The sequence below is a fragment of the Coenobita brevimanus genome, chromosome 57 (genome assembly GCF_032717465.1).
Source record: "Coenobita brevimanus isolate Jiangsu-jjx chromosome 57, ASM3271746v2, whole genome shotgun sequence".
Lineage (NCBI taxonomy): Eukaryota > Metazoa > Arthropoda > Malacostraca > Decapoda > Coenobitidae > Coenobita > Coenobita brevimanus.
Window position 1 is genome coordinate 39,327,356 of NC_137010.1, and position 15,128 is coordinate 39,342,483.

The 15,128-nt window shown below is 42.1% G+C and overlaps 1 protein-coding gene across 1 annotated transcript in view; it reads right to left on the reverse strand.

The window, feature by feature from the left end:
• Positions 1-15,128, reverse strand: part of LOC145401965 (calcitonin gene-related peptide type 1 receptor-like) — a 73,341-nt gene that overhangs the window by 23,556 nt on the left and 34,657 nt on the right. The window contains exon 3 of the mRNA XM_080274070.1: positions 6,726-6,946. Coding sequence (XP_080130196.1) covers positions 6,726-6,946 — 221 coding nt within the window. The remainder of the gene's footprint in view (positions 1-6,725; positions 6,947-15,128) is intronic.

A 15,128-nucleotide genomic window follows, 5' to 3' on the forward strand; every position in this document is an offset into this window, starting at 1 on the left:
ACGGTCATCTGGTAGCGCTCATGACTGGAATGTCACTCAGCCATATTGCAGAACTTCTGCCTATCAGAATTCTTTCATTCCCCGAACTGCAACTCTCTGGAACTCGCTTCCACAGAGTTGTTTCCCTCCAAACTTCAACCTACAGCTGTTCAGATATTTTATGAACAGAGGACACCAATAATCTGGTGTATGGATTATTTTTTTTATTCATTTGTTTTTTCTTCCTCTGTTCTGTAATTTAAAAAAAAAAATGTAGGATGCAGATTTGGAAGATGCACTTTTAGGTTTTGGTTTCATGTCGATATGACGAATTTAAAAGGAGTTATGGCGAAAAAATGATTTGGGGGCCTACAGCCTGGGCCTTGGCTCAATCTGGGCCAAAATTTAATAAGATGATCAGAAGGTCATAGCCCATCATCCCTGTAATTTTAGTCAAAATCGCACCAGTAGTTTTCGCGTAAAATTGTTAACAGTTAGACAGACAGACAGACAAACAGACAAACCGAGTGAAAACAATACACGTACCAAAGCCCCTGCAGGGCAGGGACGGGTAATTAGAGACGGCATCGTACTGAAGAGGTCGATGGAGAGAGTATCTAGCCTGTTCACTAACAGACACCTCCCAGTGCTGCATAAAACTGTCAGGCAGCATTAGCGATAGAATATACGTGATGTCATCGTGATGGAGGGGTTAATGAATTGGATCGACCCCTCTTGAGTGCACCATCGGTTAATTAATCGTAGCAGGCGGACGTACTTTGTAATTATTCTGGCGACAACCAAATTATTTTATTCTCCTCACATCATGGGAGATCCTAAATGAACCTTCATTAATCTTTCATTTACAGGGCACTCTCCTTAACTGGAAACACTTGCTGGTTGTGGCACGAATATAAACTAAACAAAAAGGAACACTCAGAAATTGCAACGCCCGCACCCACCAACTGGTCTAAGATTCAAATATTTAACTTTGCTCTGTGGCCTGAACCTTCGACAGGTTACTCACAAAGTTTGCCCAGTGACCTTGACCTAAGACCTTTCCCTGTGACCTAGACCTTTGTTCTCAAAATCGAATCCCTTTATCCTTGGTTAAGCCTAAAAATTTTCACAAAATTTTGTTTACATTGGATAAGAAAATATTTGTTGACCTTGCCATGTGACCTTGACTCTGAGTGTAGGGTTCGAGTCCATGTCATGGTGAATACTTAAAGTGGGTGTTGGCAGCATGTCCTTTCATAATGTTTGGATATATTCACACCCTCTCCGTTCTACCAATGACTTACATAGACCACGACACAAACATTGTCAGTACAACACTGCAACTTCCATGTACATCACCTCCTTTAGACAAACGTCCCCCTTTCGTACTTCGCCAGCATGGGGAAGGGTTATTTACGGTTATCCCTTTTCCTCCAAGAAGGTCCAGATCTGCATTAAACCTGATATGGACTGAAACAAACACAGATACAAATACAGTGGATAACATCTCGTTCCGAAATACGGAAGTTGGTGGAAACTGTTTGTTAATCCTTCACCTCGACATGCCTCCCAAAGCTGCACACAGTTGTCTTGAGGTGGTCAGAATAAGGTTCCATAAGACCAGCCATCCTTATTTCCCTCTAGCCTTCTTTTCAACCGTCCCTCTCTTTATCCAACATTCACTGCCTCCCCATCCTCTCTCTCTCTCTCTCTCTCTCTCTCTCTCTCTCTCTCTCTCTCTCTCTCTCTCTCTCACACACACACACACACACACACACCAAAAAAGCATATTAGAATCATTGGAGTGGCACATACAGTATATGGACTGCTAGCCAACATGAGAGTGACTTTCGATTATATGGAAGAGGAGATTATGAGGGAGTAAATGTGTCTATGATGACGAGATTAGAATCTGGAATACTGGAATGTTTACCACATAAAGTTAATTATGTGAAAAACGTACAGACGATGGCCACAGGGATGATACCAAGCTGGATAGAAGTGTGATATGAAGGAAGGATTATCAGCCCTTAACATATATATATATATATATATATATATATATATATATATATATATATATATATATATATATATATATATATATATATATATATATATATAATTATCATCCCCCATCTTCTCCACATACCCAAACCATCTCAATCTACCTCTTCTCATCACAACACCAATACACTCCAGTCCCATCCTACCTCTCAACTCTTCCATCGTAAACCCAGCTCCCCCAGATCTTGCATACAGGGAAGCACTACACATCCACCTAATCACTGTCATTTCTGTACGCTTGAGCCTGGAAATATCCTCCTCCTTTACTATCCAGGTCTCACTACCATACAGCATTACACTCCTAACACATGCTGCATATAATGACCCCTTAGCACGTAGGGAGAGTCCTCTCAATGTCAGGAGAGGCAAGAGCTCTCTGAACTTCTTCCACCCACTTCTCACCCTTGCCACAGAGCTAGCTATAGTCCCACCTCCAGCACACAACATGTCTCCCAAATAACAACACTCTTCCACACACTCAAGAGATTCACCAGTCAATCCTCCCCTAAAACCACTCTGTTCATCACCAGTCACCCTCTGTACCCTTTGTAACTCCATTAATCAGCACTCTACCATACACTATACCTACAACACTCAATACACTTATGCCCCTAAAACTAGTATATTCATACTTATCACCCTTACTTTTACATAACGGAACCACACACTATCTTGCCCATTCAATCTGCACCATACCACACACAAAACACACATTCAGCAATCATACTAACTACTCAACAATAGTCACCCCACCACCTTTCAAACATTCCACAGCACACCCATTCATATCTGCAGCTTTCCCTGCTTTCATCTCCTTTCCTGCCTCCTGCGCTTCCTCCATCATGATCAAAGAATCACTGAACTCTCCCAACATATTTATTCCTTGCTCCCTTTCATCTGCCACAGTCTCAGCCTCCCTTTCCTCCTCTACATTTAACAATCTTTCAAAATACTCTGTCCACCCCTTCCTCACTGCATCCATCTCAGTTAACATCCTTCCATCCTCTGCTTTTGATTGCTCTTCCTTCCCAGACTCTCCCTTTTGCACCCTCTTCAGCTCCTTTCAAACATTTTCTTATTCTGTTGAAAATTTTCAGTCAGTCGCCTACCGCACCTCTCATCTGCTGCCACTCTAGCATCATGCACAGCCCCTCTCGTCCCATTCCTCTATTCCTTATACCTCTCATATGACACCTCCTCCCTCCTTTGCAGCCACACTTCATATGCACGTCTCTTCTCAGCTACAGCCATACTTACTTGCTCGCACCACCATTCACTTCCCATTCTTACACCACCACCCACTCGTCTCACACCACATACCTTTTTTGCTTACCCCACCACAGCGCTCTTAAACAACTGCCATTCCTCCTCCACACCGCCATTTTACTGATCTTTCACTGCATTCCTCTCGTTTTTCTGCTTCTGATACTCTGTCATTCTCTTTCTTTTGTTCAGCTCACTTACTTTTAAAACCTCTCTGCCATACCCAACTCTTCTATCTCTCACCCACCTCACACCAACTCTCAATTTTCCCTCCACCAGGCAATGGTCAGACATGCCTCCACTCTCCCCTCTCAGAACTCTCACATCCAACAATCTTCCTATTACATCCCTGGACACAACCACATAGTCCATCAATGCTCTATCAATAACCCTTCCACCCTCCTGTCTCGCCCATGTATACTTATAAATTTCATTCTTCTCAAACAAGGTATTTTCAATCACCATCTCTCGCTCAACACACATCCCTATCATTCTTTCCCATTATCATTTCTTCCAGGCACACCGTGCATACCAACGACACCTTCAACTGCTACATTTCCCGCCCTAGCATTCAGATCTCCCATCATTACCACATTCACATTTACCTCAAAACTGTGCAGACACTCATCAACATCATTCCAGAAAGACTCCCTCTCTTCTTCATCCCTTTCACTACCAGGCCCATATGCACTCACAAATACCCACAACTCACGTCCAAATTTCGCTTTCACCCACATCAGTCTCGATGACACCTCCTTGCACTCAGTCACACACTGCTGCACTTAGGCTCACTAACAAGGCCACTCCTTCTCTCGCTCTTCCTCTATCAACACCTGACATTCTTCCAGTCACACTTCCAAGCTTAGATTCACCTTTCCCTTTCATCTTTGTTTCACTCAGCGCTAGCACATCCAACATTCTTCTCACAAACATTAACCCAGTCTCCCCTCTTTTATCTTCAATCGTACAATATCCACACACATTCATAGACCCAATCTTAAAGGTACGGGGATAAGTCAATCCCCCTTCTCTTTCTATTCCCTGTCTCATTCCAGGAACTAAAAATAAACAGGAGGGGGTCCCTAGTCCCCTCACCCCGTCCCTTTTTGTCGCCTTTTACAACGCAGGGAACACGGTGGCAGAAACTTACGTAAACAGCCTGGCCGCATAGTGGTAGTACCACCCCACAGTGCGGCCAGATTGTGTCCCCCCCCCCCGCCATAGGGGTATATATATATATATATATATATATATATATATATATATATATTATGTGTTCGACTCTGGGGAAAGGCTTCAGGGCCTATATCTTGGGGGCAGTAGCCTATCCCAAGGCCCAGTAGTCCTCCTACACCTCCACATGTCACCACTTCGGCGCTAACACCCACCGTCCATATTGAATACATGCTAGGGCTGTCTCATACAGGACTGGTGTATTGGTATTAGCGGGGGTATTTTTACGACATGTCGGCGGGTCATCTGGTAGATCAGGAAAGTCTGCTTTTTATGAAATTCAAATCCTTAAACTGTCCCATGCCCCAGCCAGGATTCGAACCTGGGTCCATCAGGACTGCAGGCCGCCTCTCTACCGATTCAGCCACCGCCTATATATATATAATCTATCTATCTATCTACCTATCCATCGAGACAGAATATTTAACTATATTATTTAAAGAGGTATGGGGACTGGGAAAAGCGGACAGAGAGGACCTTTTGGTGAAAGATGAAGGGCAGAGAAGAAGAAATGAATTTAAAGTGAAGAAGAGATGTTTCATTCATGGAAAAGAATTTAGCTTCCCAAATAAAGAAGTATAGATATGTGGTACAGACTGGTAGGGGAGAGGGTTGCTGTTGTTGACCAACCCCTGTTTGTTTGACCGAGCAGACTCATCAACATCAGGCAAGAAACCGTCCCAAATGGCCATCCCGTACAGAAAAATAAAATTCCCTTGCGGCTGGACAACGCATTTGTGTCGCATCACCCACTTAAAGGGGCGCAATGCAGTACTAGGCTCCACATCACCCTATCATTTGGTTATATGGCTTCCACCCAGCGTTGTAAATGGTTTTCTGGGTCACAAGAAACCATTTGGCTTGTCGCTCAGTGTACAGCAGTCACAAGTGGGAAAAAGATTAATAAAAAGTGACAGGGAAGAAAGGGAGAGGGGAAGACAGACACAGGGATAGAATGCTAAAATTGAAAGAAAATATAAGCAGCACTTTTGTGGATGCTGGTGGCCACCACCTACCACCAGGGGAGAGAGTGCGAGCTAAGAACACCTGTATGTTTCAAACTAGACTGGACTAAAGTAAATTATGGAGACAAGATAGTACGACCTTAACTTATATCTTCCATACTAGAACTACGTACATGCAACAGTAAGTCATTCACCTTAACTTACGAGAGATCTTCCTTCTTTTCCAGTCTGTACCACGTAGTTCAGCTGCTGACTGTGGCAATGCTACGGCTGCACATTCTTTCTATGGCAGTTCTTCATAACTAGCATCGCATTCTTGTTACAGCTCAGGATCATGAGTGTGCGGATCCCATGTCGCACTGTCTCCAGGGTCTCATCAGGTGAAGAAGCTTAGTAACACCTCTTCCATAGCGATTTATTATGCATTTAACACCTTATTGCTATCCTGTATCATGTTTATTCCTTTGTGTCATTGGCATAGATTGCATAAATTTGATAAAAGCAATCATTAAATTTGCACATGCTGAAATAAACAGTCAGAGAAAAGGTGTTAGGGCACTTCCTTACCTGACGAGAAAATGACCCAATGTTCCAGACAAGGTGTACCTGAGGTGTAGGATTCGTCCGACACTCGTTTCTTCTAACTCCCAGGTGATGTTCGTTCCGGTATGGTACACGCATCACTGAGTCCATGGGGTATGCGGGGCCGCGGGTTAGGCGAGGTTAGGTTAGGTTAGGTTAGGTTAGAGGAGAGAAAGTCAGGATAAATTACATTGTATTAGGTTGAATACGTTAAGTTAAATTAAGTCAGGTTTGATTCGGCCGGGTCAGGTGAGTCTCGGTTAAATGAGGCTAAGTATGATTTGATTACTTTCGATTAGGTTAGGTAAATTAAGTTCCATTGGCCTGAGTTAGGTCAGGCAAGGTTCAGTTAGCCTAACTTAGGTTGGATTAAGCTAAACTAGGTTACGTTAGGTTTGGTTTGGCTTGGTTAAGTTAGTTTAGTTTTGTTTAGGTTAGGTTAGGTTAGGTTAGGTTAGGTTTGAGTGTTGCCAAACTTTTCTGCTCTGTTTGAATAGTCCCGGATCCCAGATGGCAGAGGATTTCCGCGACGCTCGTTACTCGGTTTCATTCCTAAAACAGCATTTAATATAGAAAGAATATAAATTTACGCCTCGTTAAAACGAACAGATCAACGTAAAATAAAACCGTACTTACTGTAAGGTGTCTTGAGTTGATGCGCCCCTAGCCAGGCCATACACGGCCACTATGCCCCCAGGCAGGCCCCAGCCCAGGACGTAGAGCCACCTGAGCAGCGCCTCCTCACTGACGAAGGCCACCACCAGCAGTGTGTGCAGGTACAGACCCTCAGCGAACATCCACAGGTAACTCGACACCAGGAAGTACTGAAGCAGGATGTGCAGAGCCTGACATCCAGCCTGTGCGAGGGACCACGGCACGTTAATGAGGAGGGACAGAGTTGAAGGAAGGGGAAAAAGGGATTGTGCGAAACAGAGAGAGAGAGAGAGAGAGAGAGAGAAATTAAAAAAAGAGAACGAGAGATCAGAGAGTCGGACGGGGCTGCAGAAACGGAGGGAACAAGTGAAGAGGGGGGGAGAGGGAAAAATCTGAGGGAGAGAAGAGCTGAGGGCAACGATGTGAGTGGAAGGAAGAGAGAGAGGCTGAAAGCAAGGGGAGGAGGAACTATAAGAAGAGGTGAGAGGAGACAAGTGGAGAGGGAAGGAAAGAACGAATGTAGGGAAGAACTCGGAGAAAGGAAAGAAGATTGAAGACGACTAGGAATAAGCAAATCGCAACAGACCTGTAGTAAGGGAATGGAAACTTTAAACTTCTGTCTGAAAGGGAGCATAACACTGTCAGTAGTATTTATCGATGTTGTTCTGCAGTTGTATCTTCAAGGTTCTGAAAAAGAAAAAAAAAAAGCATATACCACAGAACGTTGTGATTCAGCAGTGAACATACTTAACTGGGGACTCGGTGACTGTTCCTTATCCCTGCGATTTATAAAAGTTGGTACTGTATCACATCTTGCTACATTGGAGGGCAGTGCTCCATATATACACAACTCTGTTAAGTAATTTTCTTTTTTTAACAATGAAAAATAAAATAAAAAATAATTTTCCAGAGATTTTAATGCAACCTGCACATGGAATCTGAAGGGCCCAGGTCATGTGTCCTCAAAGCGTTCTCCTTAAGCTCATCTTTAAAAGAAAAGATTGGGAGGGGGTGAGGATCGTTATGCGCTTGGTTAGGTGTGCAGGGAGGTGGGAAGGTATGTGCGTGATCAGATGGAGAGTTGCAACAGCGTAGCATTGCTTATGTTTTATACTACAGTGACCAGAAATGAACGCAATACTCCAACTGCGGGAGTGCTAAGGCATTATACAAAATGAGGACAAATTTTTTGTTGTTTTTATTCAAATGTCCTGCCAATGAATCAGGTAAATTTATTGTCTTTTTTAAAAGCTTCTGTACATTGTTTGTTTGGTTCAAATCATTTGTTATTATTACCCCTGAGTCTTTTTCATGGTTTATCCTATCAAGTTGGACATTAGTCATATTACAACTGGCCCTTATGTTTTTACTGCCAATGTTTAGCACTGTACGTTTATAAATATTCAAATTCATTTGCCATGTTTGGTTCTAATTAAACAAATTATCCACTTCTTTCTGAATGCCTGTCTCTGCTATGCTGTATCTGCTCTGTTACCCTTTTTTGTATCGTCCGCAAATTTTGAAATCTTACAAAATAATCCTTCATCAATATCATCTACATATATTAAAAAAAAGGGGGGGGGGGATCTAACACTGAACCCTGCTGCACTCCACTTGTAACGTTGATCCAGTCTGATTCTTTCCATTTATTACAACTCTTTGCTTTCATCCAGTGAGCCAATTTTCTATCATCCAGTGAGCCAATCTTCTATCCACCCTAGCACACTGCTACAGAAACCACGCGCCTTTAGCTTCTAAAGGCGTCTCTTGTGTGGAACTTTGCCAAAAGCCTTTTGAAAATCGAGATAGACAACATCGTCTTACATGTTCCGTATAGCTATGAAAAAGTCCAACAGGTTCGTGAGGCAGGAACGTTTATTCAGAAGACCATATTACGAATCTCTTGATGAGATTATTCTAAGTGTTTCACAAACTTGTCTCTGGCAACAGTTTCAGGCAATTTGGAAACCACCGATGTTCAACAAATTGGGAGGTAGAAAGAAGCTGTACTGGGATTAAAATAGAGGAAGAGAGGAAGGAAGGGAGGGAGGGATTGGCAGAGTGGGGGGGAAAGGAGGAAAGAGTTAACGGAAGGGAGTGATGGAGGGAGGAAGGGCTTGAGGAAAGGAGGGAGGGAAGGCGGTAAAGTGTTAAAGGAAGGAATGGAGAGTGAGAAATGGAGCAGGCGAGATTATAAAAGGAAGGAAAATAGGAGGAAGAAACGAAGGCTGTAAAGGGGAAAGAAAACAGAAAGAAAAGGAGGCAGGAGACTGAAAGATCTGGTGAAATTAGGAGGTAAATAATATGTCTATGGAAAGAGGAAAGTGATAAAGAGCAAAGAAAACGTGAAAAAAATTCAAGTGAAGAGAAAAGATGAAACAAACGCAAATAAAGAAAGCCAAAAGTGGGCAAAGAAAGTTGAGATGAAAGAGAACAAATAAAGAAGGCGCTGAAACAGGTGTAGAAAATGAAAGGAAACGAAGAAGAGGAAAAATACAAGGATATGAAATAGGTGTGGAAACATGAAAGACATGAAAGGTATCACCGAATGGTGATAATTATGGACCTAGACAGAATGGTGTGAAGATGAACAAGATGAACAAAAATAAAAAGTAAAACATTTGACGAGCAATATGAAAATTAGCATAAAGAAGGAAGGCGAAAAATAGGCAGGGAAAGAAAGGGTTAGTAAAATACAAAGAACATGGGAAACCATGTGTGGAAAGAGAGAGGCATGAAAGAGGGCAAAGTCAAACGAAAAAAAAAAAAAATGAGTGGGGAAAATAAATACGGAACAAGAAGCCGTGCCGGCACAGCAAATCCGTCCCCGACAGCCATTTTAGTGCTGACATATACACACAACAGGATATCTAGTAAAAGATGTCGCATATAATTTGGAGTAAATCAGGTGAAAATTGACGACTCTATGCTCATCTGAAATTTTAGGCCCAACCTACCTGACATTGACCCCCCCTACCACTAACAGGGGGGTGACCACCCCTGATGTAATAAGGCTTGCTATAGGATGCAGATGTGAAAGATGCACCTTTGGGTTTTGGTTTCATGTCGATATGACGAATTCAAAAGGATTTAAGAAGAAAAAAAGTTTTTTTTTTTTTTTTTTTACATTTTTTGGGCCTACAGCCTGGGCCTTGGCCCAGTTTGGCACCATATTTAATCAGTGATCAGAAAGTCATAGCCCATTTAACAGACAGACAGAGAGACAGACATACAAATCAAATGAAAACAATACCCGTCTCGGGTAATAAAATACAAAGTAGGTGATAAAGATAGTTTGAAGGGAGAGAAAAAGAATGGGACAGAGAACAAAACTAAGATTAAAATAAAATGAATAATGAACCCCTTAATTTCGATGATTTATTAAATATCTTAATCTTGATACCTCCAGGCGTATTAATTCACACTAGGGAAGATATTAAAGAAAGGAGGCTATATACAGTTTTTATTTATCCCTTCACTAAGAAAGGTGTTCACTAAAATCAGTAACAGTGTCTGTAGGTAGTAGGAATAATTCAGTACAATACACCACCAGATTCAAAGAGTTATGGTGACAAAGAAAGACGCAAGAATATGAAGGAGGAAAGAAGAAAGAGGTGAAGAAGACGATAAAATGAATGTAGAAATGCCAGTAATTGACCGAGGCACTGGAATAAGAGCCTTGAATAATTTTTGAGGCATGTAATGATGAAAGGACATATGTGACCTTCCTATTTCGTTGCTGACTAGTGGTGTGGCATGCAGACTAATTACATCAAACAGCTGCAAGTGTTATACATATGACCGTCAAAAATTAGGCGCTCGACGTGCACTCAGAAAGTCTCTTGCCCAATAAGCTTATCACCAACTCTCTGGGTTCATTCCTGAGAGAGACAGATCGTTTGGTAGATAGTTACACGGATAGATAAACATGATGGAGCAATCAGAGAACAATCATTTTGTTTTAACCTGAAACCTTCTGCAAAGTTTAGTTGGCATTGGATAAAAATTGTTCAAATAGACCTTAACATGTGACTTTGACCTTTGATATGTCTAAAAAAAAAAAAAAAAAAAAAAAAAGGTCAACCTCTTGGGTGATCCTCAGCTTATCCAACAAGTTTGATCGAAATAAGATAAAAACTGTTTTAGCTGTTGTATTCACACACAGACTCACGGGTCGAACTTTGACCTTGTCCTGTGACCTTGATCTCTTACTAATTGCTCTCAAAATTGAATCCCTTCGGTACTGCCTGACCCTTAACCCTGCCACCAAGTTTGATTAAAGTCAAAACAGTGTGAGCTGATTTTGTCCTGTGACCATAGCATCTGATTGGTCTCAAAATCAATATCTGTTATTCTTGCCTTATCCTCAACCAGTCCATAAGTTAAAGCTCATTTTGCCTGCGACCTTCACCTCTGATCTCGTCTTTCTTGAAAACATTACTCCATGGAGAACCCTCAACCTTTCTACGAAGTTTTGCTAAAATCAGATCAAAACTATATGAGTTATTTGTTAATAAATACACACACACACACACACACACACACACACACACACACACACAGGCTGAACTTTGATCTTACCCTGTGACCCTGTGACCTTGATTTTTAACTAAGTGTTCACAACACTGAATCACTTAATTTTTTGCCGTAGCCTCAGCCCTCCAGCAAAACTGAATGGAAAATGGATAAAAGCATTTTAAGTTGATTTTGTCAGCATTTAACCTATGCCAGTGACCTTGACCTTCGACAAACTTAAAAAAAAAAAAAGTTTCTACACTGGCTGACTTTCAACCCTTCCACAACCTTTGGTTAGGTTTGGATGAAAACCGCATAAGTTGTTGTTTTTTTTAACACACACACACACACACACACACACACACACACACACCTGATGGCACAGTTGATAAAGCATTGGATCCCTTTCCAAGTGACCTGAGTTCCAGCCCCGTTCAGTCCGCGCTGTTTGAGTGGGTGAGATAAGCTCTCATCTGTCAAGTGTAGTTCAAGGTGTGTTGTGGTGGAAGACCCGCAGGGGTTCGAAACTCAGCGATGTAAGGATTAGGGGGTCTGCCCCCTTGTGCCTACGCCTCACTCCATATAAATATTATGTACATTAAATATACATGCATATTATATATATATATATATATATATATATATATTACATACAGCAAGCAGAGTGAAAGAAGAGTTCTGGACAAATGTGGAAGTGAGCATGGAAAAGTCTGAAAGGAATGAGAGAGTGCTTTTGACTGGTGATATGAGTGGTAAATTAGGGAATGTGAAGGTGGATGGAGTAGTTGGTAAGTGGGGTGTGCCTGCTGAGATTGATGAGAATGACAGTGCTTTGGTGGACATTTGTGCCGGGAGAGGGTTGGTGATAGCCAATACCCTCTTCAGGCACAAAATGGTCCTCAAGTATACATGGCGAGTGATGAGAAGGGTGGATGGTGAACTGAATTAAAGGAAAGCAATGATTGATCATATGTGTGTGGATGAAAGGATGTGAAGATGTGTAATGGATGCAAGAGCATATAAAGGTTGGGGGAGTGGACTTTCTGACCACCATTTGGTGGTGGTTGGGATCAAGGTCCAAGTAAAATGGGGAAATAGAAGAGAGGAAGGACAGGTGGAAGGAGTATATGCAAGAAGAGTGGAAAGGTTACAAGAGGATGAGAAAAAGGCAGAATATAAAAGAGAAGTGGAGGAAAGATTGGGTAAATATGAACTGGAGCAGATGGGGGACATGGAAGGTGTGTGCAAGATATACTCAGAAGAAATATGTGCAGCTTGTGAGGTGGTGTGTGGGGTGAAGACAAGGCGAAAGGGGGTGCAAGGAACAACATGGTGGAATGAAGAGGTGAGACAGGCTGTGGCACAAATGAAAACATATAATGAATGAATAAGAAATAGGGGCGTGGAAGAAGTTGAGAGACGGAAGAGAGAGTTATATGTAGAAAGGAAGAGAGAGGTGAAAAGATTAGTAAGAGAGAGTAAGAAGAGAGTGGATGAGGAATTTGGAAGGAATTTGAGTGTAAAATGGAGGGACTGTAAGAAAATGTTCTGGAAAGAGGTAAAGAGAGTTAGACAGGATGCCAATGAAGTTAGTAGAGGAGTGAAAGATAAAAATGGTAGATTACTAATTGAGAAGGGAGAAAAAGTGAGCAGATGGAGAGAACACTTTAACCTGTCCTGTCCTGACCGATTTTTCATGACTGACCCCCCCCCCCCGTCCCGACAAATTTTAGAAAAAATTTTTTTGCCTCAAACCTCCGCTTTTGGTGAAAAACTTCGAAAATTCATTAAGAAATCGCTCACCTGATGTTTAGAATACCGGATGCAGGGAACAGTACCCCTTCCTTACCTTACTGTGGTTTCTATGAGGCAGGCTCCAGAGAAAATGAGTTCTGTGGGAGGGGTAACAATTCCACACCATTCATAAACAGTTTTTATTTATTTGTTTGGTTTGAATTTATACGTAGTACAAGACTATATTGGTTTTCACCCAGTAATATAGGTGATATAAGCATTGTTTCACTCACCAAATACATCGACATACCTCACCTTTTTTGACGAGATTACCTAATCATCACTTCTGACTGTTTCTTCCTCTAATGCTAAGTAACTTTGTCCTCCACATTGTCATCAATTGGGGAATCATTCTAGCCTTGAATTTCGTACCGTGGCGCGACATGTCTTTACTGGCCAGGTCATTGGTAACAGGTGAATTGCCGAGACAATGGCATGCGAAGGGGGGAGGTCATATGGGGTAAGGCACTGTCCCTGCCTGGCATCTGGTAGAGGAAGGTGTCCAGTGTATACATACCAAAAATCAGGCGCGAAATTTGAAAAATGTGGTAATGATGGACCTTGCAATTGCGGTGCCGTCAATGGGAGTCACATTGACAAAATGTTTGGACGTATATACACGTCAATGGGAGTTGGCAGATTAACGAATTGTTGAACATAGAGAATGAAAGTAATGCGAGTATAAGTGGCTGGGAAATGGCTGGGAGAAGGAGGGAGGTAAGAAGACAGTAAGAAATCAGTAGGATGGAAGTTGTGGAAACAATGAAGAAAGTCAAAATGGGGAAAGCCCCAGAAGTTGATGGAGTGTGTAGTGAAATACTGAAGCATGGGGGTGAGACAGTAGTAGAACGGATGTGGAAGATGTGCAGATTGGCCTGGGAGGAAGGTAGAGTCCCGGATGATTGGAAGTCAGGAATAATTATTCCTTTGAACAAAGGGAAAGGGGAAAAAGAAGTGTGTGGTAATCATAGGGGCATTTGTCTTCTTAGTGTAATAGGAAAAGTATACAGTAGGATACTTACTGACAGAATTAGAGAAATAACAGAGTAATTAGTTGGAGAAGAGCAGGGAGGCTTTAGGAAGAGAAGAGGTTGTGTAGATCAGATATTCATTCTTAGATCTTTAGTGGAAAAGTTTCTAGAGAAGGGAAAGAAGCTGTATGCGGCCTTCATGGAGTTGGAGAAAGCATATGACAGGGTGGATAGACAAGGATTGTGGAAAATATTAAGTATATATGGAGTAGATGGGAAGTTGTTGAATGCTGTGAAGAGTATGTATGAGGGTGCTAAGGCTGCAAGGCGTGTGGATAGTGTACTGAGTGAGTTTTCCTATTTGAAGGTTGGGTTGAAACAGGGATGTGTCCGTCTCCATGGTTGTTCAATCTGTGTATGGATGGGGTTATAAAAGAGACACAAGGTAGGGCAGTGGATGTTGGAGTGGCCCTAATGAGAGACGGCAGTGTTTGGAAACTCCCTGTACTGTTGTTTGCACATGATACTGTGTTGTTAAATGAAGACGAAGGGGAGCTGCAAGGCTTGGTGGATGAGTTTGGGAGAGTGTGTAAGAAACGGAATCTAAAGGTGAATGTAGGGAAGAGTAAAGTTATGGTCTTCGAGAGAGGTGAAGTCAGTGAATGTACAGTGAGGTTGGATGGTGAGGAAATGGAAAATGTGAGTATGTTTAAGTACTTGGGTAGTGTGATGAGTAAGGATGGAAGTTTGGAGGGTGAAGTGCTTGAACGGGTACAATAAGGAAGAAAGGTTACTGGTTCCTTGAAGGCAGTTATAAGAAACAGGGAAGTGAACATGGAAGTGAAAGAGTTATTACATGACAGTATTGTGATACCAACTCTAACGTATGGAAGTGAATCTTGGACGTTGTTGGAGGGACACAAGTCAAGAGTGAGAGCAGTGGAAATGAATTATTTGAGAGGAGTCTGCAGAGTCACAAGGACAGACAGGCTGACAAATGAGGATGTGAAGGAGCGTTGTGGTGTGGATGTGGATGTGATAGGAAGCGTTAGGAGAAACATAATGAAGTAGTTTGGCCATGTGGAGAGGATGGAGTGAGAGACTG